At 51.9% G+C, this 26,255-nt stretch overlaps 9 protein-coding genes across 9 annotated transcripts; 4 read left to right on the top strand and 5 right to left on the bottom strand.

Moving 5' to 3' along the window:
• The first annotated feature begins 386 nt into the window (after window positions 1-386).
• On the top strand, window positions 387-2,020 carry PV06_08998 (uncharacterized protein). The gene has a single exon (XM_016410397.1). It carries the CDS (start codon window positions 616-618, stop codon window positions 1,414-1,416), a length of 801 nt encoding a protein of 266 aa, XP_016259419.1. The 5' UTR covers window positions 387-615; the 3' UTR covers window positions 1,417-2,020.
• On the bottom strand, window positions 1,912-3,646 carry PV06_08997 (uncharacterized protein). The gene has a single exon (XM_016410396.1). It carries the CDS (start codon window positions 3,293-3,295, stop codon window positions 2,567-2,569), a length of 729 nt encoding a protein of 242 aa, XP_016259418.1. The 5' UTR covers window positions 3,296-3,646; the 3' UTR covers window positions 1,912-2,566.
• Window positions 3,647-5,332: 1,686 nt separating this feature from the next.
• Window positions 5,333-7,564, top strand: PV06_08996 (uncharacterized protein). The gene has a single exon (XM_016410395.1). The coding sequence runs from the start codon at window positions 5,504-5,506 to the stop codon at window positions 7,334-7,336; it is 1,833 nt and encodes a 610-aa protein (XP_016259417.1). The 5' UTR covers window positions 5,333-5,503; the 3' UTR covers window positions 7,337-7,564.
• A 733-nt stretch (window positions 7,565-8,297) lies between these two features.
• Window positions 8,298-10,065, top strand: PV06_08995 (chlorophyll synthesis pathway protein BchC). Its single transcript, XM_016410394.1, has 2 exons — window positions 8,298-9,557; window positions 9,655-10,065. Exons 1-2 carry the CDS (start codon window positions 8,659-8,661, stop codon window positions 9,839-9,841), a joined length of 1,086 nt encoding a protein of 361 aa, XP_016259416.1. The 5' UTR covers window positions 8,298-8,658; the 3' UTR covers window positions 9,842-10,065.
• Window positions 10,066-13,637: 3,572 nt separating this feature from the next.
• On the bottom strand, window positions 13,638-13,955 carry PV06_08994 (uncharacterized protein; the record flags this gene model as incomplete). The annotated part of the gene is made up of 1 exon (XM_016410393.1): window positions 13,638-13,955. The coding sequence occupies one exon, from the start codon at window positions 13,953-13,955 to the stop codon at window positions 13,638-13,640; it is 318 nt and encodes a 105-aa protein (XP_016259415.1).
• Window positions 13,956-14,195: 240 nt separating this feature from the next.
• Window positions 14,196-14,692, bottom strand: PV06_08993 (uncharacterized protein; the record flags this gene model as incomplete). Its single annotated transcript, XM_016410392.1, has 3 exons — window positions 14,196-14,362; window positions 14,435-14,558; window positions 14,651-14,692. 3 exons carry the CDS (start codon window positions 14,690-14,692, stop codon window positions 14,196-14,198), a joined length of 333 nt encoding a protein of 110 aa, XP_016259414.1.
• Window positions 14,693-15,024: 332 nt separating this feature from the next.
• On the bottom strand, window positions 15,025-17,156 carry PV06_08992 (uncharacterized protein). Its single transcript, XM_016410391.1, has 6 exons — window positions 16,811-17,156; window positions 16,599-16,742; window positions 16,442-16,503; window positions 16,027-16,382; window positions 15,812-15,902; window positions 15,025-15,743 (listed from the first exon to the last, which is right to left on the bottom strand). Exons 1-6 carry the CDS (start codon window positions 17,120-17,122, stop codon window positions 15,449-15,451), a joined length of 1,260 nt encoding a protein of 419 aa, XP_016259413.1. The 5' UTR covers window positions 17,123-17,156; the 3' UTR covers window positions 15,025-15,448.
• Window positions 17,157-20,339: 3,183 nt separating this feature from the next.
• On the top strand, window positions 20,340-22,286 carry PV06_08991 (uncharacterized protein; the record flags this gene model as incomplete). The annotated part of the gene is made up of 6 exons (XM_016410390.1): window positions 20,340-20,622; window positions 20,690-21,444; window positions 21,513-21,607; window positions 21,676-21,797; window positions 21,859-22,004; window positions 22,080-22,286. The coding sequence occupies 6 exons, from the start codon at window positions 20,340-20,342 to the stop codon at window positions 22,284-22,286; spliced, it is 1,608 nt and encodes a 535-aa protein (XP_016259412.1).
• A 183-nt stretch (window positions 22,287-22,469) lies between these two features.
• PV06_08990 (uncharacterized protein) lies at window positions 22,470-24,370 on the bottom strand (the record flags this gene model as incomplete). The annotated part of the gene is made up of 2 exons (XM_016410389.1): window positions 22,470-23,546; window positions 23,648-24,370. The coding sequence occupies 2 exons, from the start codon at window positions 24,368-24,370 to the stop codon at window positions 22,470-22,472; spliced, it is 1,800 nt and encodes a 599-aa protein (XP_016259411.1).
• Window positions 24,371-26,255: the final 1,885 nt, after the last annotated feature.

Genomic DNA, 26,255 nt, shown 5'->3' with positions numbered 1-26,255 from the left:
TCAGGGCCGTGCATGATTTCCCCGGCCCTGATCGTGGTTTGTGCATCCAATAGCATCACGAAGCCATGTCAATCTTGCAGTCAAAACTCTGATGATTGACACTAGCGCTTGGCGCCACTGTCGTCGCCATCGCGCCAATTACAGCGCGACAAAATTTTCTGTGGCTGAAGCCTAGTGTCGTCATTTTGTGGCTGTACTGACCCAACTTGGGCAGGGCGAGTGTTTTGATTGGCAGGTTCCCTGATCTCGATCTCCCCAATGATGCATGGATCGACGCCCAACACGTCACTGCGCCGCATTTCAGCTTGATTCAACAGATTCGACATCACAAACACAACACAGACCCTTCCCCATTTTGACGTGTTTTTTTTCCCTTTTTCCTTGCAGAAAAGTCTGGTTACACCTGGTTACTGGGATTTTAGCCGCCCGCATTGGCCCCCAAAACTACAAAGAGTCCAGCCCCCCCCTTCGCATCCCAACCATCCTTCCTTGTTCCCCCTGTCGAGTACTCCCAGACGAAGGACAAACGAGACTTGTCGACGACCTACCTGCCTTCCCACCTCACGACCTCTCGTGACTGATACCACTCGTCACACGACATCAACGACAACCAAAATGGCCTTTGGTGGTGCCCTCCTTCGCTTCGGCCAGACCGGCCTGCGCATCATCGAATTCGCCTGCGCGGCCATCGTCCTCGGCATCTTCAGCTACTTTTTGGCGGTGCTGTCCAAGCACGACATCCACATCCCGACGTGGGAGAAGGCGGTCGAGGGCATGTCGGGCGCGGCCTGCCTGTACCTGATCTTCTGCATCCTGCTGACCCTCTTCCTGGGGGCGATCCGGTTCTTCGCCGCCATCGCCATCTTCCTCGACATCTGCTTCGTCGGCTGCTTCGCCGCCATCGCCTACTACACCCGCCACGGGGCCAACTCCTGCAAGGGCTTCGTCAACACCCCCCTCGGCAGGGGCGCCGACAACCAGGACGCCCCGGGCGCCGGCGACTGGGGCTACGTCTGCAGCCTGAACACCGCCGTCTTCGCCGTCGCCCTCGTCAACGTCTTCCTCTTCCTCATCACCGCCATCGTCCAGTTCCTCCTGGCCCGCCACCACCAAAAGGAGAAGCGCTTCGGCCCTAGCCCCAGCAACAACTACACCAGCGGCACCGGCCGTCGGCGACCTTTCTGGCGCCGCAACAAGGCCGCCCGTGGCACCCGCGACGCCGAGATGGCCACCGGCGGTGCCGTCGCCGGTTCCCACCACCACGGCCACGGCAACACCGTCAGACCCAGCCACGAGACCGGCATGACGGGATCCACCATGAACAACACCGGCGCCGCTCCTTACGCCACCGAACCCAAGTACGGTCAGCCTGGATACGGCAACGCCGGTTACAATCCTCCCGCCACAAACTATTAGGCGGGTCAGGTCACTGCTCGTGTGATGACTGAAGACGAACCTCTTTTTTTTTGAGGGGACTTGCCACCACCACCACCACCACCATAAGTATCTCTGTCAAAGTCTAAAGTCATTCATTTTACCCGATCCTGATTGTGAAGAATCAACTACGACAAATGTACGATTATATTAATCAACACGAGAAGTTTTGTCCCTCGCGGAATGGTGGTAGAGTGGAGAAAAGGAGTTTATCATGTCACTTGTTTTCCCAAGGTGACGAATTTACCTGTTGTACCACCACCACCAACAATAACACCAACACATCTTCATCAGACTGACGTGCCGGAGTAAGGAATGAGTTGGGGACTAAGGACCAATGTCAACAGAAAATGGAGGAGAAACACAGGCGAAACAGGATTTATTGCAATGCCCAAAGTTTGGTACGAAACGTTCACGATAGATATCACCGCCCCCCACAACCCCCGACGTGATTTGGCTTATCAGCCAAACCCTTCCCTTTAATGAAATTAATCAAACTACACTATTAAAAACAATCATGACCATACAAACTTGATATAAAACATCTCAACTGCGCACCATCTCGTGAGTATATGTTTTACTTTTGTCGTGGTAAGCTTGATTTTGGGGTTTGGTCATGCATCATGGTGACTTCCAAATGCCTACACGATGAAATGTTCACCGTCAGTCTAGGTACGAGTAGTTCCTCATTTCGGAAAGGGAACCCTCAAGTCAAGTAATTTGATCCGAACTCCCCCACAATTGTCCATGTCTACTCCGTGGCAACTAGCCCGTCTGATATTTGCATGGTTCTCAAGTGACTGCCATTCTAAAGATCTTCCAGATCGCCTTCGTTCAGTTCATGTATCAGGATGGGAACATGTCTCGTATGCTAGAATCAAGCATGGTTGTAAGAGGGTAAGCGGGCGATGAGTCGGGGGTTGGGGTTCCAATCGCGCTTTCTTCCACGAGTTGTATTGCCAACGATCCCTCCTCGGCGTTGTGCCAACCGCGAAAATGCTGCGTGAATTCGTCTTTTCGGTAAAAGGTGCGTTCGCCCTTTGATCTGGCCCAACAAGCCTGGGCGTTATGTTTTCTCGCGCAAGTCTCTGAATTGGTCCCACCCCTCGTTCGACGATTCTGTACCCCTACCTCAGAAATAGCACATCCCTGGGGTCAGTTCAGTCAGGCGATGACAAACCCATAATCTCTGTGGCAAGTGTATAGACTGCTCGTGTCGCCTGCATGTCGACTTTCTAGGGAAGTCCTTGCCGCAGAAGGCACACCGATAGGGAGGTGAATTGTCCGTTGGGCGAGTGGTTTCGGTGGTGGAAATCCATCGCCTCCGTCCTCGCCGACTGCCCACCGACGTGTAGCTGGACGACGACACCCCAGATCCGACCGTAGAGCTGGAGGCGACCGACTTGTTGTCCTGGTAGGACATCTCCTGGGGGCTAGGGTGTTCTTCTTCCCCTGGGAGATCGGGGTCTTCCACAGGGAAGGAAATTGTTTCCAACGCGCGAGAGCTGTAGATCGGATCAACGATGTCCCTCCGGGGTGGAAGTGGAAATGCACGCTGGAGGGGAAGCTCTTTGACCCCAGTAGAGCCACTCAATTCGTTGGCCCACCCACCTAGGGCCACTGCTATTGCTCCTCGCACATCGGTGTCCTCGGAACTTGGGAAAGAATTCACCAAAGGCTCCCCGCAGAGCTGTGCAAAGCTCGGACTTAATATTCGTATCAAGATGGTTTTCATCTCGTCAAATTCACACGTTGGAGAAAGCGACCTTTCCAACAGATCATTGAGACGTCCGGATAGCAGCCGCAGGCTCTCACGCTTCAACGAGTAATACGCATCCTCCAGACTTTTCACACAAAGCATGAGCTGAGCAATGTCGAGCTCCAACAGCACAAGCAACCTCAAGAATGCTTGATTGTCTCGGGGAAAGAGTTGTCAACGACGTAAGGAATAGACTGAAGCATCTTCTCACACCTTGCCTGTTGTAGTTCCCAGAACATCTCCAAGCGGCGTGAATAAGGATCTTCCCTGTCCACCATATCTGGCAGGTGGTCAAACCACCATTCTATCATCGAAGGAGCATCTTGAGCTTTGTTGGTTTACAAATTATGCCCTCCGCCAGAATTGAGTGACAGGCTCTCAAGGCTGCAGCTGTCATGCCCAAGGTCGGCAGCTGGCGCAGATGATGCGGACACGTCCAAGGACCGAGCCTCCTGCAAAGACTCGGAGGCTTGCGAAGGCCGCCGACTCGACGGACTTTGGAGTTGGGTATCAGAGTATACTCGTGTGGGCTGGGTTCGCTTTTCTTCAAGATCAAGCGGCAATGTGCTGGTGACTTTTGAACATTCTTGTGCAGGAATGAGCTTCCGTTGGCGGATTCGATTCAGCCGACGCCTGACCTGCTGGAACTTGAGACCCGTTGTCGCTGAAAGAGCAGAAATGGTCTCCTTATCCGCATAAGGATAGTCGCCACGCGAGGACAACCAGTCACATAGAATTTTGTTTGCCGAACACTAAGCCTGACTCTCTTTTTGGGCAATGGCTTGGCCTTAACCTCCAGATTTGTTTTGTACATCTTTGGTAGATCCTGATCTCGCACCCCAACACCGGTAGCGTTATCAGATGTCCCGGCCATTTGCTGCCCGGGCGTAACTGTAGACAAGTCCTGGTCGATGTTCGAAGTTCTGACGAATCCCTGTTGTGTCAATCCCAAGTTCGGATCTTCGCCTACTAGCGCAGACTCGGAACTGGGTGTTGTGCAATTACGTGTGAAAAAAAGAAACTGTCGTCGAAGAACTGGTTCAGGGAGTCCGCAGCCTCTGGTTTCTCGACTGTGGGCAAGGGGGTATGAGCATTTGGGTCGTTCATGGGGCCATAGTCTGCCCTGAAGAGGGCATGAACATCATGCTGATCAAAAATGCTCGATGCGTAGCCACTACCTAAATCGACTCCGAGTCGATCCACGTTAACCTATCCGGCATCTCGCACTTCATAATAGTCGGGACTCTAGAATTCTGTGAACAGGTCGTCGGTCTTGTGTGTTCCAGCCGGTGGTCATCTGGTGTTTCTAAGCGACTCCGACGAGAATGTGAAGAAGCCCCCCTTCAACGAGACCGTCCTGAAGCTCTCGGGGGATTGCACATGTGCAATTTGAAAGTAGATTGATCAGATCATGATGAAGCAAGGCGACGTTTGAGGTTCACGGTGCATGGCGGGGTCGAAAGAAGCACCGTGTTGCTCTGCACAGCGTCCAATGGCAACCCTTTCATGAGATGATGGGGCCAGCATATGAGACTGTATTAATGCAGGAACACATAGACTTGAGAGGCTTGGTGGAGGTCATGCCGGTATGGTAGCCGTAGACATTGGGATGTGAGCTGGGTGTCATGGACTGATCGTCAACAGGTTCCGAACTGGTCTAGATACAACAACGGGCTTTCTGACCAACTTCAGAAGAAAATACTCGGCGTTGCAGTGTTTGCACCAAGTCACCGGAGTCGTAAGCGTACAGAACGAAGGACTCGACTTATGGGTTTGAGGAGAGATTGGCATCGGCCTAGGTAGACTGGTGGACGTGTGATGTGATCATAAAGTCAAGGAGCGAAGTGTTCATCGACGTCGATTTGTTTCATCAAGGAAGATACACGATTCCGCACAGTACAGTAGATGACAAGGTCTTGAAATGGAATACGCCGCCTTAAAGGAGGCTCATTAGGCTTCGATTAATTTGTTCACTAAAATGCTGAGCCCACTGAATGATGAACCTACTGGATGATAAGCCTTTTTTAGCTGCGACCTGCCACTAAATCCATCTAACGGCTTGCCGCCAATTCCGAAACCCACCCTTGGGTCCAAACCCTTACAAAATACGGAGTACCTCCATCTCTCCTCGAACTTCCTCTCCTTCCCATCCTAACCATCGCATCAGAGAGTCCTGGTATAACTCATTCTATTTGCACCGCGACTGTGATGGACGACAGGATGCGGCTTCAGGCGAGGCCGCCGCGATGAGCCAAGCTTAACTCTCCCTGCATTCAATCCACCACTCGAAGCCATTGCTGAACCATCATCATGCCACTATCAAAACGACCACCACCGTACGTGGAGGCGGAAGATTCCAGGAGACCGCCTCTTCGACCGTCTCAAACCGAGGACCTGAATCACCACTCGTTGCCCGGCGATGAGATCTCCGTGGATGAGCAGGCTGCGGTCCTGCAAGCAATGTCACTAGAATCGCCGCCGGGCCTGGTCCAGTCACCGAGCAGCTACTCGACGGAACTTAGCCCCGTCAGTCCTACTGTGGTATCTGCCCCAACTACGACCTTGACTTCACCTTCGCCGACATCATCAGCGACGCCATTGAAGTTCAAGTCGGCATTGCAAGACATTCGGCATTTCGCCGGTGGCCTGATCGCCCACCCCTACGAGTCCACCAAGCATTACTCCATCCTGCGCCATTCTCACGGCTTGGTCTACTATAGTGGCTCCACGACAAATCTGGCCATCACCATTTTCTCGGACAGAGAGCTACCCTCGGATCGGACACTATGGCTTCAGCGCAAGGGCTTCTCCGGCAAGACAGGCCTGAAGATTGGCGGCCTACTCGGTGCCAGGAGTACGTGGATCGACGTGACCCCCACCGTCAAGGCGACCCCTGAACAACTCAACCCGACCGACGAGCGAGCGTGGCAGAGGGACATCAAGAAGTTCGTCAAAAAGGCACCCAAAGAGATCCGCTCCCACCGAGTTCGCGAGACCGATGTACTCCGGATCCCATGCGAAGCCGACGACGGTTACCTCAGAGTCGTCTTGTGTACGGCCGAGGGTAAAAAGGTCTTGTGCGGAAGTCCCATATTCCGACTAGCATCCTCGTCCACTGAGTTCAGCACTCTTCGTGGAGCTTCCATCAAGACTATGCCGCTGGAGATGGGCATCAAAATCGGTCAAATGATTGGAAGCAACATCATGTCGGCCACCCTCACTCCGCTCGCTGACCAGGCCAAGTCGACAGTCACGAACCAGGTGTCTCAGATTTACAAGCCTGGTTTTGCCGCGCAGGAAGCGGCGACTCTGGCTTATGATAGCAGTGGCGTGTCGGACAAGATTGAAAATGTCAATCAGCAGTACGACAGTGCTCGGGAGAATTCGTACAGCTCGATGCAACCGACGACGACGTATGACGCTTTACAGCGGCCGGACATCGTGGGTCCCGAGTCAGGTCCAGTCGCTCCATTCCCTGTTCGCTTCCACGGGAAAGTGGTGCCCGGCACGGGGCGAAGTAGGGCAATGTTGAACATCCCTACTGCGAACTTGTCCGGCGTGCCCGAGGATATTCTCGTTAGGTACAAGGGTGTCTTCTTCGGCTGGGCGGCGGTGAGTCTGCCCAAGAAACTGGCCACTGAGACAGACGTGCCGAGTGACTGGCTCAAGGCTGTCGTTTTCATGTCTCCGGATCCCGATAGGAGGAGGACGGTTGTCCACAAGAACACCGCGAGGGTGTATTTTCTTCATGACTTTCGGGGCGCTCAACTCGTCGAAGCCAAAGTTTCAGTCATGTTGATGGGGTATCTACGTGCATTGCAGGATCCGAACCCCTATGAAGAGCCGGATGTCGAGTCCATGCAGTTTGACACGTACAAGGATATTGCCATCACCACGGCGAGCCTGAACCGACCGGCCTGGGCGGCTGAGGCGACTTTGGACCGTGTCAAGTCAGCGGCGTCCAGTCGAAACATGAGTGAGCGGTATGTCGATTTCCGTCAAACCACGCAGAGACAGATGGATCGAGTGCCGGTGAACAGACTTGGGATCAGGACGGAAGGGGCCGCGTTGAGGGATAAGTTGATCGGGGTTGGAGGTGTTTGGGTGCCGAGAGATGGCTTGGCGTATAGTTATACTGCTTGAGTAGTGGAAGTGTGTCACAGTGTTGCCAGATGGTCATCATATGAGGTAAAGAGATGGTAAAGAGGTGGTAGGATGTAATGTATGGGGTACAGTGAGAGAGAGATATCCGGCAAGGTAGCAAATGCTGTGTTGGCAAGTGGTATACCATTCGGAGGGTGGTAAATCTAATGGTATATATTGGATGATGATCAGAAAGACATGAGTTGTTCAATACCCACCCAACTCCTTTCATCCATCATTCATCAGTCTTGACTCTCTCCGGAGTAGTCATGTTCTTCAAAGTGACACCTACGAGTACTACCCGTACAGCTTACATAATTCTTCTCGGCCAACCTTCCCTCGTGTTGATTTAGCCACTTCCCCAGATTCGACCTGGTGCTGATAATCACAACGAGGTTCCTATTCGGGTCTAGTTCGATTCGCCTCCTTCTTTTTTGCCCCTCATTTTTCCTCCTCCTCGTTGCGGGACCTTCGGGCTTCCCAATTCAGGAAGCCGAAACGTCCATCATTGATTCTCACTTGTCCTCGACACAAATTCGATGATCCCGCCCGGCATGTCCTGTTTGGTGTTCACTTTGTGGTCTCGCGCCTGGCCTCGAGCGGGGTGAAGTAGCACCAAAAAACTTGGTTTGCTCCTCGTGGCTTGTCGTGGTTGTCGCCAATGAGAAAACAACACACTCCTTGGTGTGTTTGTTGTACGGCCCTTTCGCGCCATGTCACGGCTTTTTTGAAGAGGAGGGAGAGGGGCGGGGATCCTCTCGAAAGCGGAGTTACTGTTCAGTCACGACCACGGTCGTTTGACCGGTGATGCCGTTCTCTGTCGGATGGAATACTCGTTACGATCAAAGGTACATGCGGGAAGGTGTAACAGTATGTAACAGTAGTAGAATTACTATGAGTTCTGGCCCTGGTCTGGTCTGATCTGACTTCTGACTCGGTACTTTAAAAAGAGTCCGTCAATCCATTCATCCACCCCCGAAATCTCGAATCGAACTGGTGTTCATCTCTCTCTCTCTCTCTCTCTCTCTCTGCATTAGCATTTTAGCAATCTCTCGTCATCCTTGTTTTTCTTTTTCTTTCCCTTTCTCTCGCTTTACATTTCCCATCATCTTCTCCATCCTTTTCACCTTAGCATATCAGCCCCGGGTGATTCTCCGGCCAAGCTATAACACGGGTGATTTACATCAACCAAGAGTCTGTCTGGAAAACCCGGTACTACTTCTCCAACAAAGAATCACAATCTCTACACCCTCGGCAAAGTCTTCCCGATTGACCTCCAACCCAACAACACCACTGTCACCACCACCACCATCGTCACCACAATGTCAAAAACCATGAACGCCGTCCGTTTCTACGGACAGCGTGACATCAGGCTCGACCAGATCCCCATCCCGACCGTCAAACCGGGCCAGGTCAAGATCGCCCCCAAGTTCTGCGGCATCTGCGGGTCCGACCTGCACGAGTACCTGGGGGGCGCGAACCTGATCCCGAAGCCCGAGCACCCGCACCCGATCACGGGCGAGACCCTCCCGCTCACGCTCGGCCACGAGTTCTCGGGCATCGTCGAGGAGGTGGGGGAGGGGGTGACGCACGTCCGGCCGGGCGACCGGGTGTGCGTGCAGCCGACCATCTACGACGGCGACTGCCGGGCCTGCCGCCGCGGCTTGGTCAACTGCTGCGACAAGAACGGCTTCGTCGGCCTGAGCGGCTGGGGGGGTGGGCTGTGCGAGCACATGGCCGTGCCCGCGAGCTGCGTCAAGCCCCTGCCCGACGGCATCTCGCTCGAGGTCGGCGCCCTGATCGAACCCTTGGCCGTCGGCTGGCACGCGGTCTCGATCTCCCCCTTCAAGCCGGGCGACTCCGCCTTGGTCCTGGGGGGCGGACCCATCGGCCTGGCCGTCGTCCAGGCCCTCAAGGGCAAAGGGTGCGACAACATCATCGTCAGCGAGGTGAGCGGCCGGAGGAGGGAATTCGCCCGGGAATTCGGTGCCCACCACGTCATCGACCCGACGGCCGCCGACGTCGTGGACGAGGTCGACCGTCTGACCGGCGGCGAGGGGGCGGACGTGGGCTTCGACGCCGCCGGGGTCCAGGTCGCCGTCGACAGCGCCTTCAAGGCCATCAAGGCGAGGGGGACCCTGGTCAACATCGCCGTGTGGGAGAAGAGAGCGACGTTGCAGATGAACGACGTCGTCTTCAGGGAGAGGGGTTACATGGGAGTGTGAGTGAATTTTTCCTTTCTTTTTTTGAAAAAAAAAGAAAAAAAAAAGAACAACCATGCAAAGAATCACCCAGTGCTAACAATGATCGAAAAATAGTGCGACGTACGCCCTGGGGGATTTCGAAGCCGTCATCGAAGCCATCTCCTCGGGTAGGATGAAGCCAGAAGGCATGATCACCAAGACGATAAAGTTGGACGAGGTGGCGGACGAAGGATTCAAGACCTTGATCGAGGATAAGGAGAATCATGTCAAGATATTGGTCGACGTCGGGGCTGGAATATGAAACCTGGATCCTAAAGTGAAGGAGCAATCCAAAAGTGGAAAATCAAGCCCAGAACGTACCATTCTATCTCCCCTTGGAGGAAAAGGTAATCTACCAGATCATTCGGATGGTCAGGCGACAATGACAATCAGGCGAGCGTCGAAAGCGAATGGACATGTTTTGTTGTCAAAAACCAACACGTTACGATAAATAACGACAACATGACAAAAAAACAAACAAATGTGAACAGGATCATAACGTGTCTCGAAATGGAGTCTTAAAAAGATACTTGGTTCACAAGATATCTCTGTTCTTATTCGAACGTCAAGTGATGATGATAATGACGGCCGACAACGCTGTCATCGGTGTCCCATCGCAATACTTGCCCAATGCTCACTGTCTTTTTCTTCTTCTTTTTCAATGCCATGCCACATAATGCCATGTCGTGAACTGACGTACTACGCGCCACTATCGAGCTCGACCGCACAATCTCTTGGCCTACCCTCGACGGTCCATCTGACCGGGCGTCCTACTCCGACCCAATCTGTTCAAACCCAACGCCAATCGACTGTCTGTGTCCAGGGTGTGCTCCGTGACCAGCTCCTTGTCAATCTGGAAATGTTGGACCAAGGTCGACGCCGCCAGCGCCAACCCGGCCAGGCCACAGAAGAAGGAGAAGACGCCGTGAAAGCCGTAGACGTACGCGCCCAGGACGTCGGCCGGTCGCGGGACCATCGTCGACCCCCCTAGTCGTGACCGTCGGAGACCCTCCGCAAACGCCTCCGCGTCACTCGCGATACTGTCGGGCAAGCCGAGATCTCGGATCTTGATCTTCATGACGTTTTGAAACACCGATCCACCTATGCCGACACCCAGGGCCATGCCGAAACTCCGAAGGAAGGCGTACATGGCCGCCGCGGCTCCCTCGTCGCCCCGCAGGCACACGGCCTGGGACGCCGTGTTGAGAGCGTTGAGCAACAGGCCGTGTCCGAAACCCAAAACCACGAGGCTGACCACCCACACCGACGCGCTCGTTCGGGCGTCCCACGTGACGGTCAGGCCCGTGCCGATACTGACCAGCGTCCATCCCGTCCAGATGGCCCAGCGGTACGTGCCCGTGCGGGTGATGACGCGACCGACGACGACGGCGGCCGGGATGAGTGTAAGCATGACGGCGAGGACCGACACGCCTGTCCGCAGGGGAGACTCGGATCGGACGGACTCGAAGAAGAAGGGGACGTAATACAGTTGGCCATAAAGCTGGGTTGGGATCAAATTAACTTGGCAATGGTTTTTGGTGTTGGCGGTTGCACGGAGAACACAAGAGTAGTTAAAGATAGAAAACTTACAAGCAGTCCTTGGACAAACGCACCAGCGTAGACGGCAAAGGATGACCGAGAGTGAAAGAGAGAATGTCGGAGGAATGGTTCCTTTGCGAAGAATCTCTCATAGACCACTGTGGACGCAAGACCTAAAAACCCCAGGGCCAAAGGGACAATGACCGCTACAGCGGACCAGTGAAATTGAGTACCACCCCAAGATATGGCGACGAGGAATCCGGTGGCCGATGGGATGAAGAAGAAAGCTCCGATCCAATCGACCCGAACAAGCATCTCGCGCCACGTAGCCGATCGAGGTTTCAGGCTGACGACGAGGGGAACAAGAGCTAAACCGATCGCGCAGAATGGGAACATTAGGTAAAAGATCCAGCGCCAGAGAGTTGGGGTTGCAAAAGCTCCGCCGACTAGGTGTGCCATTGTCAGTATACATCATCAAGTACGAGTTCCAGATTCTCATCAGATAGCAAGTTTGGAAGCAGAGTGGATGTAATGCAACGTACTGAGGGGTCCAATACACGTTCCGATTGCCCATGCTCCTTGTCTGTGGGAGAATGTGTCAGCACGTATAGATTTGTAGCGGGCAGTATGGATTCGGACCACGTACGTTATGCCGATATATTGCGGACGGGACCTCAAGGGAACAATATCGGTAAAAATCACCAGAGAGAGTATAATGATCCCTCCACCACCGACACCCTGAATGGATCGACCCGCAAGAAGGACTCTCATGGTGTGTGCCACGGCGCATAAGACGGTACCGGTAGTGAAGATCAACAACGAGGCGAACAAGCAGCGCGGTCGACCAAAGATCTCGCTGAGAGAGGCAATGAATGGCATGGACACTGCGCATGTCAAGAGGTACGACGTGCCGATCCAAAGGCCCTGAGTTGTGTCCGTCTCGAATGCTTGGATGATGGTCTATGGACAGCATTGTTAGAAGCCATGTCAATGAGACAAACACCTCTCAACTGTCTTACCGATAGCGAGGTAATGATGATGGTTGCATCAAGGCTGACCATCAAGGAGATGATGGCCAATGTCAACATGATGGCGAGTTCATGTCCAGATGGTTTCCATGCTGGAACATCAACGTTCTCCGGCTCTGTTGATGGAAGATGGACATCTTCATCAACATGCTGTGCTACATTAGCCATTTTGTGCGGATATGATGCGTAGTCTCTCATGCGTGAGTGCGTTAATAGAAATGCAAGAGTTGGAATAATGCAAGAACACAAGACGAGTGATGTAAATGTGCAGAGTACAAACACTTCCTTTGTACCATCACCATGATGTCGCCAGCGCAAGTCCAAACCTGTAGACCTACTGCATTTTTCCAGTATCAGCCAAGATAACGACAGTCTCCATCACTCATGTGGTGAATGCCAAACGCAAAGGTGATACATTGAATTTGGGAAGAGTAAGAGTAAGAGTACGAAAGAGCAGCTCTTTCAAGAAAACGAGTGCAATCAAAAGGACATGTCTGTGGTCGGATATATGAGAAGATGGTCTCAGTCTCAGACCTTGCATAAAGATACTGATCAAATGCCCATACACTCAACAACTGCTTGACGCTGTCCCTCTTGAGGAGTCATTACACGAGCTGACTGGAGTGGTCTTTTTCTGACGCGAGCTTCCATCTGCTCCACCCATTGGGCTTCTGTAAGCGCCTCATTGTCGCAAGGCCGATGTCCGAGACGCCTATTGTCGACTTCTTGGCTCAGGATATGGATCGAGTTGATTTGAGAATTGGTGGAAGAATATAGAGAAAGGAAAAGGGCCCAGCTGAACAATTGTGAGATGTTGCGATACCATTTTGAGCTTAGTGAAATGTCTACACTTCTGCCCAATCATGATTATTGAATCTCAGCCTCGTCACGACTAGAATGAAGACCCCTGTGTATCGGGTATCGTGTATCGAGTATCGAGACATCAAGTATATTACAGAGAGTCCACCTTCTGCCCGTCAAGCTTGGTCTCCAGCTACACTATTTAGACCTGGCTACATCGACCGAGAGCCATCTGCCGCCATGCCTCGTAAGAAACCGATTGATTGGTATCAGATGAATGTTTGCAATTCCAGCAGTGGATCAACTTCATCTCATTTCTGGAAAAAAAAGGTGACATCTTGCGGCACTATGGTGGGCGAACATAGGAGTATGGTCCCGCTATCACGTCCTCTTCGAGGCACCAAAGAGAGCGTCGTATATAACGCTGACGATGGTCCTTCTCCGGGCGCTGGGTGCTCCTCCAGACACCATTCTTCCATATCCAGAGCAATCTCCGCCACCTGAAGATACTGCGCACGATTTAACACCCGATAATATCTCCAGCAGTCCCGACACAGAGACAAGCAGACCACGGGATAACGCCGAAGAACCCAAGATGGAATCTCGACATAGCTCAAGCAAGAAGCCACAGCCTGTGCAAATGTCTACGACGTCGTCTTCTCAAGACCAGCAGCGTCCGTCTGAGAGCTCTCAGCATGTAGCGAGAACCAACGAGAGGACTTCGGAAGAACGGTCGACCGCATCACTTGCCAGCGTACTCGCCAAGCGGGGTGATACGCTCCCTTTAACCATGTTCAGTGGATTGGTCGACGCATCGCCAGAGCTCGATAAGAAGCCAGAATCTAAGTTGACCTGGGTGAAGGAGGAGCCTCGATCGAAATGAGAAATTCTCTGAAGGGGTCCTGACATCTCGGCGAACGGTGATCCAACCCCGCTGCGCAAAGCAATATCAATAGCAGCCAACTTCAGAGACGGGCAGAATGATTGAATAGGGAACGTCTTCTGCATCGAATATATACCGTTAGGCCCCTCTGAGATGAGCTAGTCGCATGTCTGGCTGCAGAGCACTGGATATGACCGGTTGAGAGCGCTGTGACTGTTTCCCTCAATAATCCGGCAATCGAGCGAGAGGTCGGCTTCGATACTCCTCTGTCGGGTACGGACCCCTCAAACCTGTATTTCGCCGCTGGTGTAGAAAGGGCTGCATAGTGTTCCGGGCTAGTTCAATGGAAGTCTTTCTCAGCCCTGTCACTTTTCCTTGTGGGAATCTTTTCTGTGTTCCAACTTTTTCAATTCTTCTCTCAGTATCGTCTCCAAGCCTTCGTTTCTTCTGGTCAATAACATGACATCGTCGGTCTTGATGGTGGTCCTCCCGGCATGTTTGGCGAACGACTCGAGGTCAACGGCAATGTTCCCTAAATTACTGTGTGTTAGCAAAACATGCCACAAGGTACCGTGAGCGAATGGTCGAGGTCTAGGGTTGTTACCAATTTGTGCCCAGACCAACTCCATCAGGCTTCCAATGAACTGCGGCGTGGCATTCACACCGAGGTTGATACTCTCTTCGTCGACTATCTTGCCGACCTGGAACCACAGGGCGGAGCGCAGTTTCTGTGGGTGTCAGAAAGCCGGCGACTGTTGGGGCGCGTCTGGAATGCTGCTAGGCCTAGCAAGCATCGTCTGCCATGGACTACTGAACGTACCTTTTGAAGAGTTTCTGCATCTAATTCAGTCGTCGACGCCATGGTCATCGCTATGAATGTTACCGCAACTGGTCCCACGTTTGTCAGGAAATGATGGTCTTGTTTGACGCGTCGAGACGCGATATGAGAGAATCAAATGTTCCACCGTAGAAAAGGCTGGGGTCGACCATTCGCGCAACACGGCGATTGTTCAGGAGGTAGATGAAGTATTTATTAATCCCATCAATGTGAGCACGAGCCTGCAATGGCGTTATTATTCTGGGTATCTCTGCTTATATAAAAGATTATCACGCTGTTGACCAGTATCATGATTTGGTGGAGTCGACCTGAGCGCCGCAATCTGGCCCGTTGTGAAAAGAACAGTACAAAATCCTGTCAACGGGCCTTTAATGACGCGAGCCAGCCGATACAGGAGGTGATGGTCCTCCATTAATATGTATTGCTTGGAATATCCCCTTGTCTCTCGTATTTCCCCTCGGTCTTCTCTCCTCCCCAGTCTCGATAGACGCATGGAGAGATCGTCCCTATTCGAAGTGCACTCGCTTGACATTTTTGCCGGAGTCTTTACTGAATCTTGTACCCTGGACAATACCGGTTTGAGACGAAGGCTAGCAGGGATGTCGAAGTGGTTCGTCGGTATCGTGTCGGTCGCTAGGGAAGACAATCTCGGTGTCCAATCATATACTGTCGAATTATGATCGGTAAATCCCCTGGTGGCAAGTCGTGTCTTTTCATCGTTTAGTGAAGGTGTACTTTTTCCACTCCTTTTAATGGAAAAGTAGAGCTGATCTTCTTGAATCAAGACAAATCTTCGGGATGGCCGACACCCGCGCCGATCTCTTCTCGCGTCAACTGAATTTCTTCATTATAATTATTCTTGAATCTCCTGGAGCCGTTGATGAGCCTCTTCATGTTGAGACGGGTGGAGAAAGAGGTCCGGTTCGAGACGGGATGTTCGAAGTAACCTTCATGGACACTGATGTCGCTGCTTCTGCTGCGCGGGCCTATCGGTCGACTGACCCCGATCATCGCGGGGTACGGTGAGATGCAGAGGGCATTCGTGTCCTTGTTCTTGCAAAGGCCATCATAGCCCCTATAATACCAAAGTCAGTCGTGAGATTTGAATGACAAAGTCACAAGAACACGAGAAACCGCACTTACCAGTCGACTGGTGCGTTGAAGGGCGACAGGCTCATGTGAAAGAGTGCCTTTCGAGCCCCGGCAAGTGAGATGGCTAAACCTGCGGTGCATACTAAATTCCAGTAACCATGTCAGCTAGGTATTCTCCAGGTGTTCGATTGGGCCGCTGGGATGGTTGAATTTTGGATACAGGACTGGCCACAGGGAAGGCCTGACAATGACAAGAGTTGACTTACTGCCGCCAGAAGATCGGAATATGATGCGTGTATCGTTGACGGCGTTGGATGGATGATCCCATGTGGACATGTCGGGGTTTTCCAACCAATATTTTCTGTGCACCGTCGGTTCGACAGTCGGGTCTTCAGTAATGACGAATCGTCGCTTGTCTGAATCCATCGTGAATTGGCCGCAATGTCCCAGCCACAGCATGTCCCAGCTGTCGCCGTACGGGGACCTTGTAACCGCGTCTTCATCCACCTTTTGAAGGTACTTTGCACCACGAGCCAGTTGTTTGAGTTGCGCACGGAAGCCGATATCCCAGTCCGCATCATCCTCGAAGATGAGTGCCGATTGGATGTTCTCGGCCACGATCCTAGACGCACACGTTAGATGCTAGACCACAAGGATCGGTCTAGAGTTGATGCCTCATACATTTGTAACACGTCCATGTGTGCTCGCCAGCAGCCGACCACAGCTGGTTCTTGATCCATTGTCTGGGTAAGGTCGTTAGCTTGAGTTCATGTGGGTGGAATGACCGCAGAACCAGCAGCTCGTGAAGACTGCGTTGGGGTCCACAAAATTGACTTACCCATGGAAGACTCTTCTTGTCAACAAGATCGCCCGGGACACCATCGACGAATTCCATGTCTATGTTTGAAAGTGAGGCTTGGACGGCAATGTTGTCCCGTCTGTCGCCCCGCGATGGCATAGAGATTGTGAATATCTTTTCGAACTGTTTCCTCTCACGAGGCACTGATAAGTAACAGACCTCTCAAGTATACTGGCGAAGGGCAAGCCTACCCCAAGGGTCCTGTTCATTATATCTTCCATGGATCCGGTTGGAACCGTCGCTGCTGACAGCGCCGGTGTCCGCAAGCCCTTCACCGCCGATTCTATCTCGGACAGGTATGCCTTCATGGTAGCCCACTGCTCAGAAGAAGGTTGTGAATTTGTAGAGGTCATGTTTTTTAATCTTTGGAAGTATGTGGTCGTATGTGCCGTAACTTCATCGCTGCGGTCGATACCAACCAAAATCAGGAAGAGGAGGAACGCAAGCGCGGTGATTGCACCGACTACAACCCGCTTGTTGCTGTAAAATATTGATGTCGACATGGTGATGAGGAGGCTCCGAATGGTATCAAATGTTGAGAGAGAGTCGAAACTACTCGTAGCGAGTTCGGGAGTCTCATCCTGTGGTTGTATAGCAGAATCTTGGGGCCAGAACTTTCCTTTGCACGCGACATACCCCCTTTCGCGGCTCGATGTTGGCACATGTCGGCTATCTTGACACCAAGATTGAGCAATGAACACTGGATATGATAGATTTGACAGCCACGTCAAAGCCTCGGCTTAGCGAGACATGACGTTGTGGGCTCTTTGAGGCTCTTACTGTACGGAGTACTGTACGTTTGTAAACTTACATTTTTTGTTCATGATAAGAACGAATACTGGTCGACTCATGGAGTTGTAGCTCACGCTATACCTAACCCAGATCTCTCAATTTAACACAGTCAGTCTCCATACTCGAACGTGTGGTCTACCATAACGAAATAATTGATTCATGCTGACTTGTTGATAAGGAGGCTCCAAGAGGCGAATTAAACGTCAAGTTGTCTGAAGATCTTGGCAGGTTGTCTTGGCCCACTAAGAGGCTCTTAACTGCATTAGCGCGTTATCTGAGGCTCTGAACGGTTTCTGTGCACGTTGTTTGGGGTTCTTAACTGCCACTAACAGCCTCGCTAAGAGCCTCTTAGTGCGGCTCATCAACCCCCTTTGAAGTATCCATCCATTAGGGGCTCATGCGGCACGTACCAGGCTGTCTGTGCCACCTCCAAGATATCGCGATCCTCATGTTTGCAAACAACAAGATGCGCTTTAGCCATCGTGTCGCCTATTATCGCCCCTCATTGCCACGTTGGCGGACTCCCTTTTTGTTGATGAGGATCGCTCCCCCTCGGGCTCCTTGTGTACGTATTGTACAAGATACGTCTGATCTCACGCCGCGTCGTCTTGGAACCAAAATGCTGGCTCTCATCCAGAAGCGCGGAAGGACCACTATACTTTACCTGCTGTACGGTGGCCGCCCCCACAAGTAAGTCCATGGCCGAAACTCAAACACTAACAGTGTCCTTTCGCCTTGATCGCCCAATGTCTCGCTTTTGACGGCTCCATTGGCACCTCTTACAAGAGACAGTGGCGCGTAGAAAAGGGACATGTCATCTTTTTTGGGCTAACGAGCAGGCTACACAATCTGACCATAGGAAGCTATGAGCCGTGATAGCAAACCTTACTCGGATCTCCGGAGTGTGTCACAACATGATTGCTTTCTGGCTTTCCGTTCTCGTATTTGCATGGCAAATTTGACGTCTTGGGCTAGATGGCGTGACCGCGCTTCAGTTGAAATGAGATTTGCTGTTTGGCTTGGGATGAACATTCTCGGACGGATCCTATCCGGTTCCTGGGCTGTGATGGAAATGGCATTGCAACAGGCCATAGATCGGTGGCGGATATGATGAAATCAAGAACTTTCTCAGTACTTACGAAGACTTCAGAGGTACTCAATCACGAGCTTGCTGATGGTATGATATACATGGCTTAAACCGGAGAAGGAACACCAGGCACATCCGCTCACAACTTGTGTGGACCTTTCCCATCAAGACCCTGGACAGGATGTACAGACTCGGGGTAAGGCTTGCCGCCAAACTGTCCACCTCCCTTGACTCTCCACGCCCCGCCGTCGACATCCAGGCAGACGCCGTTGATAAAGTTGCCCGTGTCGCCGAACAGAAATACCGTGGCGTCAGCTATTTCCTTGACGAGACCAAAGCGTTGCAGGGGGATGTTCCTCCTCGAATCTTCCCGCGAGTCGGTGGCTACCAGCCGATCCATGCCCTCCGTGCCCGCGATCGCCCCCGGTGCGATGATGTTGGAGGTCACCCCTTGTGGGCCGTATTCGAGTGAAAGGACGTCGGAGATGGCATTCACTCCCGCTTTGGCCGCGCAGGCATGAGCCTGGGCAACTCTGGCGTTGTGGTAATTTGTCGAGCTCACGAAGATGATCCTACCCCCGGTGCCTCGTGGTACTGAGCAGCAATATTCAAAGTCAGACCTGAGACAAGACTTTTGAAGACGGCCACTGCGTGAGAGGCAACATCACATTGATGCCAAACACATACCTGACTTTCCATCACCCCGATGCCTCCTTGCAGATTCCAAGAGGTGTGGTATCGTGGCCTTGACCGTGACCCACGAACCGATGAGATCAATGTCAATGACTGCCTTGAACGCATTTACTGATAGGTTGTCCATCGAAGCCAAAAAATTTCCTGCTGCTCCGGCACTTTTGCTCCGTAAATGAAAATGTGTCAGCCTTGTCACACACCCATCGCTCACAACTTGGTTATCAGAGGGAGGGAGGGCTTGTGTAAGGTAGGTGCCTACATGACGAAGTCGATGCTGCCCAGTTCTTTGACACAGCGATCGACGGCAGCCTTGACGGTATCAAAGTTTCTCACATCGACGTTGCCAATGCTCAACACTTTACTCCCAGGTCTCTCAGACGAAATGTCCGTGGCCATTTGTGACGCCTTTTGCTGGTTTCTCCCAACGATACAGGCGTTGGCTCCGAGCGCGACCAAGGCGCGTACCTGTCCTGAACATATTGATCCAGATCCGCCAGTACAAAAAACGACCTTGTTTGCTATTCCTTTGCCGTCAGAAAGCTTGTATATCAGCTTTTTGAGAGGTTTGTGTTTCTGAATACCCACCGAATGTACCCTCCTTCCAGTATGGGCTGAGTACAGTACCCCGGGAACCAGACATGCTAGGAGATTTGTCTGGGGAGGTAGGTATTGAGGGATGAGTCGCTGATATACTCTTGAAGCAGAACACAATGATACAACAACAAAGAAGACAATGCGGTGCAATTATTCCCGGACTTACAAAAAATTACCGCGGACCCTTCGATAATCTCGGAGTTCTTGAATCTCTTCTGGATTTCGACATTCCCCTCAAACTTCAGCCTCGGCCGAAGGTGAAACTCCGCGTCGATTTTTCCCCAGACCATGTCTCCATACTTACGAAATACTACCGTTCAAGGGTTCACCGCAAGTATGTATGGTCCGAGTCAAACGATCAATGTGAGGTTCTCGAGTTCCTCTTGCAGGACTCGGAGATTTCAACCTGAAAGTTATTATAGATTCCTGTTGTGCCATTACGATCCGTCTGCCATCACGTCCACTCGGTACTCAGTGTTGAAATGGCTTCTACGAAGATAGACCCGTCGAGTTTTGATCGCACCGATATTGTTCGTTATCAAGATGAACCAGACATGCTCCCCAGCGATATCATGTTCCAGAGGCTGCACTATTCAGCGTGTCACCAAAACGGGTCGGCTGTGAGAGAAGAACACCTCGGACTCGACGTCAGCTATGCACAACTCCTCTGCGACGTGATCCATCAGAAACAGAAATTGTTAAAGGCACTCAATGAACAGACACTACTGAAATTGAGCGCGGACGAAGAGGTGGCCTTCGTGATTATTGCTCGAGGTTATGATTTTGTCGCCGCATTGTTTGCCGTTCTTGCCGTTGGAGGAATAGCGGTCCCAACAAGTACGTCTACATGAAACTTTCCGAGGGCTGCAAGAGAGTGTTTGGCTTGGTTAACAATCACAAATAGGTCACCATGTGACTTTGGACGAAGTTCGCCACATCGCCAGGACCTGCAGAGCTCATGGGGTCGTACACTCCCGAGGTTTCGAACAGTTGACTGCAACGATCGATGACGGGACAATGTTCCATGGCCTCGCACATGTCCCCATTGAGCGGATGATTCCAACGAAGACGCTTGAAGTCCTTCGTACGGTCAAATTCTTCGCCGGAAGGTCAAGGGATCCTAACAAGCCAGCCGTCATCATCTTCACCTCGGGGACCACGGGGAAACCCAAGGGAGCTGCGCTACGACGCCATAGCGTGCTTTCGATATCTTTGGCGCAGGTGTGGAAGAATGACATCAACGGCCACTTCGTGGCACTACAGCTCCTTCCGACGCACCACGCCACGGGTCTCTTGGTGAACACATTTCCCACGCTCATTGGGGGTGGGTGCGTGGAATTCACCAGACCCAAATTCGATGCTGCCATCACCTGGGAACGGATCCGGCGTCGAGGGATCAAGTCTCTGTCTGCCGTACCGACAATCTATGTCCGTCTCCTCCAGCACTGGGGACAAGAACTCGAGAAGAGCGACAGTCGAGAAGAGTACCGGGCGGGGATGTGCGCTGTGGAACAGTTTCATTGCGGCTCAGCAGCCCTTCCAAGACATATTTCCAGCAAATGGAGCGAGGCCTTCCCAGGCACCAGGATCATCGAAAGATACGGTGGGACGGAGTTTGGAAATCCCTTTGGCAACCAGAGAGGAGGTCAACTGGTACCGGTAAATGATAATGATCGTCCTAGCAAGTTTGAGAAATTCGACCTGCTGACTTGTGTGATCAACTTCAGGGGTCGGTGGGTGCCCAGAACCCAGGAGTAGAGTCATACCTCGAAAACGGCCACGAAGGAGAAATTCACGTGAGATCTCCCACAATGTTCTCAAAGTATGTATGCCCTTTCCAGGATAGAAGATTCCTTCCCCGTGGCACGAAATCCTGACCCATGTCATCAGATATGTTTACGATATCGAGGGAACGCGAGCATCGCTCACGCCTGAAGGCTTTTTCAAGACAGGTGATGTCGCAGAGAAGATTGACGGGCACTTTTTCATCAAGGGTCGGAAGTCCGTCGACAGTACGTAACCCTTTTTCGTCAGTTGTACAAGAAAGGTACAAACTGTTCTGACCGATGACAGTCCTCAAGACCGGTGGCTACAAAGTTTCAGCGTTGGATATCGAACGAGAGATCCTACAACATCCAAAGGTCGCCGAAGCCATTGTCGTGGGACTTGATGATGCGGAGTTTGGTCAACGTATTGCTGCCGCCGTGGTTCTTCATGAGGTGAGTACTCTCTGGAGGTACGAGTACGAGAGCCAACCAGACCGCTGACCTTGTTTCGTTTCGAAAATCAATCAGCTCTATAAGTCGCTGTCGTTGCAGGAATTAAGGGACGACCTTCGTCCAAAGCTGTCACGCTATAAATTGCCGACTGTGTTACGTGTCGTGCCTGATCTCAAGAAGACGGCTTCCCTCAAGATTCCCAAGGCTCTTATCAAGAAGGAACTATTCGAGACAGGTCACCCTGATGTACAGAGATGGGAAAACCCGAGCGCCAAGCTATAAAGTAGATCCAGGTTGCTTGTTTGTTGGACCAGGTAATAGCGTAGAAATTCCCGGGAATGGAACAGCAAGCTTTTACCAGCTCTTCCGAGCCCTGCTTACTTTCTTGGAATATGCCAAAGAACAGGCCGGATCTGAATTCTCTGCTTTCGATTCCCTTCCGATCCTTTTCTCTTACTTTGTGGTTCAACCCCCAAGGTCTGGAAATGATTCATCGGCAAACAGCCAGCTCCCAAGAGTATCTGAAAAGTCTAGAGATGGGTCATTCCAGAAATTGTCCTCGGGCCACTGGGACCCTAGGTCGTCTGATAACCCGGTGGAAATTTCCTGCGCAGGAAGCGCTTCCCACGACGACGATGATGGTGATCCTTGGAAGGCGTAATCGAGCATTTCCAGACGTGCGCAAGTTTCTGTAGAAAATTCATTTTCCGTTACACTCGCCAGCTCTGCGACTTCGTCAGCCGCTCTTCTTGTCGTCGTGGCCCTGTCGTCTCGTATATACGTCCAAAGCCGACAAGCTTTGGTGTCAAAGTCTTTGAAAAGGAGTCGATCCTCAACATCAGTGAGTGTCGGCGTCTCCTCTCCAGCTGCACAAGTACATGGTTTTTTGGCTCTCAGCGCTCGCAAAGTTGTCACTCTGCTTGCCGCCGACGGCCACTTCGTTGAGAGAGCCGTCAGTGCATCTTCGAAAATCTGCAAGTCTAGTTCGATGGCTGGCCGTAGTCTCTTGTATTTCCGTGCGGCTACTTGGGGTATGGCAGCCGCCAGCGTGTAAAACGTGAACATTGCCGGGAGGCGGGCGGCTTCATCTCTTGCCAGAAATCCTTCCAGTAGAGTGGCCAGGAATGAAGACGCTCGCAGCGCCACCGGCGACACGGAACCGACAGGCCTGGGCTCCGCTTTGGACAGGAGAGTAACTGTGGCAAGGTAGATGGCGAATACCTGCCTCAAGATAAAATTGTCCGCTGTCTCTCGGAACTGCGCCGTTGCATCAAAATAACGTAAATGCGGAGGCAGATCCTTCAGCCACGAGAGCAGTCGATGTTTGACATCGGCTCCGAGGCGTGCAAGCTGCTTCCGTCCCTGTTGATAGCCCTCACAGAGATCACCGATGATCAAACAAAGTCTGACGTAGACGACGAAAGTCGCGGCGTGTTTGTCACCCGGTTCAAAGTCTTCGATCGAAATACACGGTCGGTTGGAATATCTTAGATCGAAGATGCGAGGTCTCCCATGTCCGCATGCAACCAGACAGTCTCTTGCCTAGATCAGGCGCACGTCACGCATGTCAGTCTTTAAGTAGTCTGCAACAAAAGTGTATAAAAGGGAGGTGATCATGACAGAAGGGTTCGAAGAAAACGCACCACCAACGTCCACCATAGCTTTCGCTTATACGACGACTGCAGTTCACCCACGACCTCCCGATGCAGGCCAACCTGATACACAATATTTGACGCGAAATGAAGCCAGTATCGACTCGAGTCGTGCGTGACCGCCCACGGGCTTGCCTGGTTATACCAGCCAAGAAGGCACGCCGCGACAATATTGATGATGGGATTCTTCTCATATTGGTCATGAACCATGGCCTTGGCCGACAAATAGTACTCCTTGCAAAGGGCAGGCGAAAAAGTGGCCGATGTGCGCCCACCGGAGAGGAAGACGGACTTTAACAATATCGTCGGCACAGTGTAGCCCTCTCGAGGCATCAACCAACGTTGGGGCACAATAGGCATCAACGGATGGACATAGTTGAGCCAGTTTTCCATCAATGTCGAGGTCCATACCCGTGAAGGCATATCAGATACCTTGTAAAGAAGCCTTGGGCCAGTGAGGGTGTCGGTTCTAATTAAAGGGTCGCCCAAGTGACCTCCTTCGAGGACTGTAGGTTCAGTTGAATCCTGGGACTCGCAGAAAACTTCTCTTGGATAGTACTGGGCATAATTTACCGTTGCAGTGGCGCAGGGAGGTTCATCGGGAGTCACGGCCTGACTCGTCTGCCTGAGAGTAGGCATAGAAGTTGTCGAGTCCACCGTCTGAGCCCGCGACGGTGGTCGATTCTCACTTGCTTCCGGGGAAGAGAAGTGCATTGTCAATGGCATTCGCGCTTGTTGCTTCCTCCGTGATGTGATGGGTTCCGATTGGATTGTCTCGTCATGCTTACGTTTCCGCGTACGTGGACTGAGAAGGGCATACTTTGATCAGTTTCATTGTATAAACTGAAGCGTTGTGCTTTTTTTTCCCTTTTGGGGCCTTACATGCACGGACTCCCATGGAGGAGACAGTTGGAGCAAGATACTTGCATAGCAGGATCAAGATTACACCTGATCTATGGTACATGTACTGATTAGTTTTATGATGCCTGGGAAAAAATCTTCTGGAATTCTGACCTTCTTCTGATGACATGATGTGCAGGCGCGTGCATATCCTGTCTCTTTTTTGTGTTTGTTCTGCATTCTGTAGATGTAGAAGTCTGGACATGTATTGTCGATGGCAATATCTCCAGGGACAGACTTGCCCGGGTTGATGTTCTACGGGCTTTTGATATCCGGGGAGGATCTCGCTAGCCCTATAGATTCACGAGTCCGGGGAATGGCTCTGGAGGGAAGCGGTTGTCTGGTAGATTGCCCAACAGACTCACTGTAACAGCGTTAGATGGTAACGATGCGTTGACCATTGGACCGAGTCCGGGATGGTGCAATGGTGAGTGGAAGAGAGTGTTAAGAACCGCCGAACAAGTCCTCAAAAACGCCGCGGAGATTTTGGTCGTTTTCCTTCCTAATTTGGGCATTTATGGCGGATCGCCGAGAATCGACTCGATCTATGCGTTTTCATTCTAACCTAGAAAGACAGAATCGAGATTCAAAGACAGACGGACGTCCGACATGACAAAAGTGCAAAGTCCATCAAAGCATCCATGTTTATCATTCTACAGAGGTAGAGCATCATGATACCTCCTGTAAGGCTGGTGAGCCTCGGTACAATTACTTCCCCACCACCAACGGAAACAAAAGGTGAAGAGCTCGATGGAAAGTCAGATGCAGCAGATCCGGTTCCCCTTCTTTCTTCTTGCCAATGTACAATGGTGCTGCAATGCCATCACCGTTACTAAGACTTTACTCCGAAACTGTTCGAATCAAGGCCTTTGACAATGGAACGAAATGAAGCACGATGGCCTCGGTCGACCTCACATCGGGCTTCCCCCCTCCTCTCGAAATCCGTCCGACCTTGGTTCTTGTTTCGTTGATGCAACCACGCCATAGTCCAGCTTCCGAATACCGATCGGAGTGATGCTTGAATGGGGCCAAAGACATGCATCTTCGAAATTTGTGCTCGATGAACGGCGCGATCGTCTCGTAGCGACTATTCTGCCCGATGTGCTATAAATTCCTTCTCATCCCAATACTCTCATTGCCTTGCGTCGCGAATTCAGGCAAGTCACAAAACTATAATGGCGGCTGAGGCTCACAAAATCGTTCGATCGCCCTCAACAGGCATCGATGTCGTAGTCGTTGGCGCTGGAATCGGCGGGCTATTCTCAGCTGTCGAACTATATCGACAAGGACACACTGTGAGGGTGTTGGAATCTAAGCCGGAATTGACCACCATCGGTGAGCATCGGAGCACACATACGTATACCTCAAAGGACACATCTCGTTGACAAACTTTTGTCTAGGTGACTTTATCGGCATAGGACAGTCAGCCACTCGTCAATTCTCCAAATGGCCAGGGATGCAGGCTGCCTTCACATCTGAGCGCTACGAAGCGATGATGTCCTTCCTCAAATACGACGGCGAGGTCCTGATCAAACCCTCGCTTACCTTGGAGCGGGTACCGCATGCTATTCATAGGGCCAAACTTCTTCGATTGTTGTATGACTATGCCACTGCTCTTGGAATCAGCGTCACTCTCGGTCAGTCGGTCTCGGAGTATTTCGAGAAGCCTGACGGGCTTGGTGCGGGAGTCGTCACTACG

Source organism: Exophiala oligosperma (assembly GCF_000835515.1).
Source record: "Exophiala oligosperma strain CBS 72588 unplaced genomic scaffold supercont1.9, whole genome shotgun sequence".
NCBI classification, from domain to species: Eukaryota; Fungi; Ascomycota; class Eurotiomycetes; order Chaetothyriales; family Herpotrichiellaceae; genus Exophiala; species Exophiala oligosperma.
The sequence above is the reverse complement of the archived record's forward strand: the minus strand, read 5'-3'. Positions and strand labels throughout refer to the sequence as shown.

Coding starts and splice junctions, on each gene's coding strand:
- PV06_08996 (XM_016410395.1), top strand. CDS start 5,504: ATGCCACTATCAAAACGACCACCACCGTACGTGGAGGCGGAAGATTCC.
- PV06_08992 (XM_016410391.1), bottom strand. CDS start 17,122: ATGTCGACATCAATATTTTACAGCAACAAGCGGGTTGTAGTCGGTGCA. Junction 16,743..16,810: donor TAATGAACAGGACCCTTGGG/GTAGGCTTGCCC, acceptor GAGAGGAAACAG/TTCGAAAAGATATTCACAAT. Junction 15,903..16,026: donor ATTCCGATCTTCTGGCGGCA/GTAAGTCAACTC, acceptor ACTGGAATTTAG/TATGCACCGCAGGTTTAGCC.
- PV06_08998 (XM_016410397.1), top strand. CDS start 616: ATGGCCTTTGGTGGTGCCCTCCTTCGCTTCGGCCAGACCGGCCTGCGC.
- PV06_08995 (XM_016410394.1), top strand. CDS start 8,659: ATGTCAAAAACCATGAACGCCGTCCGTTTCTACGGACAGCGTGACATC. Junction 9,558..9,654: donor GAGAGGGGTTACATGGGAGT/GTGAGTGAATTT, acceptor ATCGAAAAATAG/TGCGACGTACGCCCTGGGGG.
- PV06_08997 (XM_016410396.1), bottom strand. CDS start 3,295: ATGCTTTGTGTGAAAAGTCTGGAGGATGCGTATTACTCGTTGAAGCGT.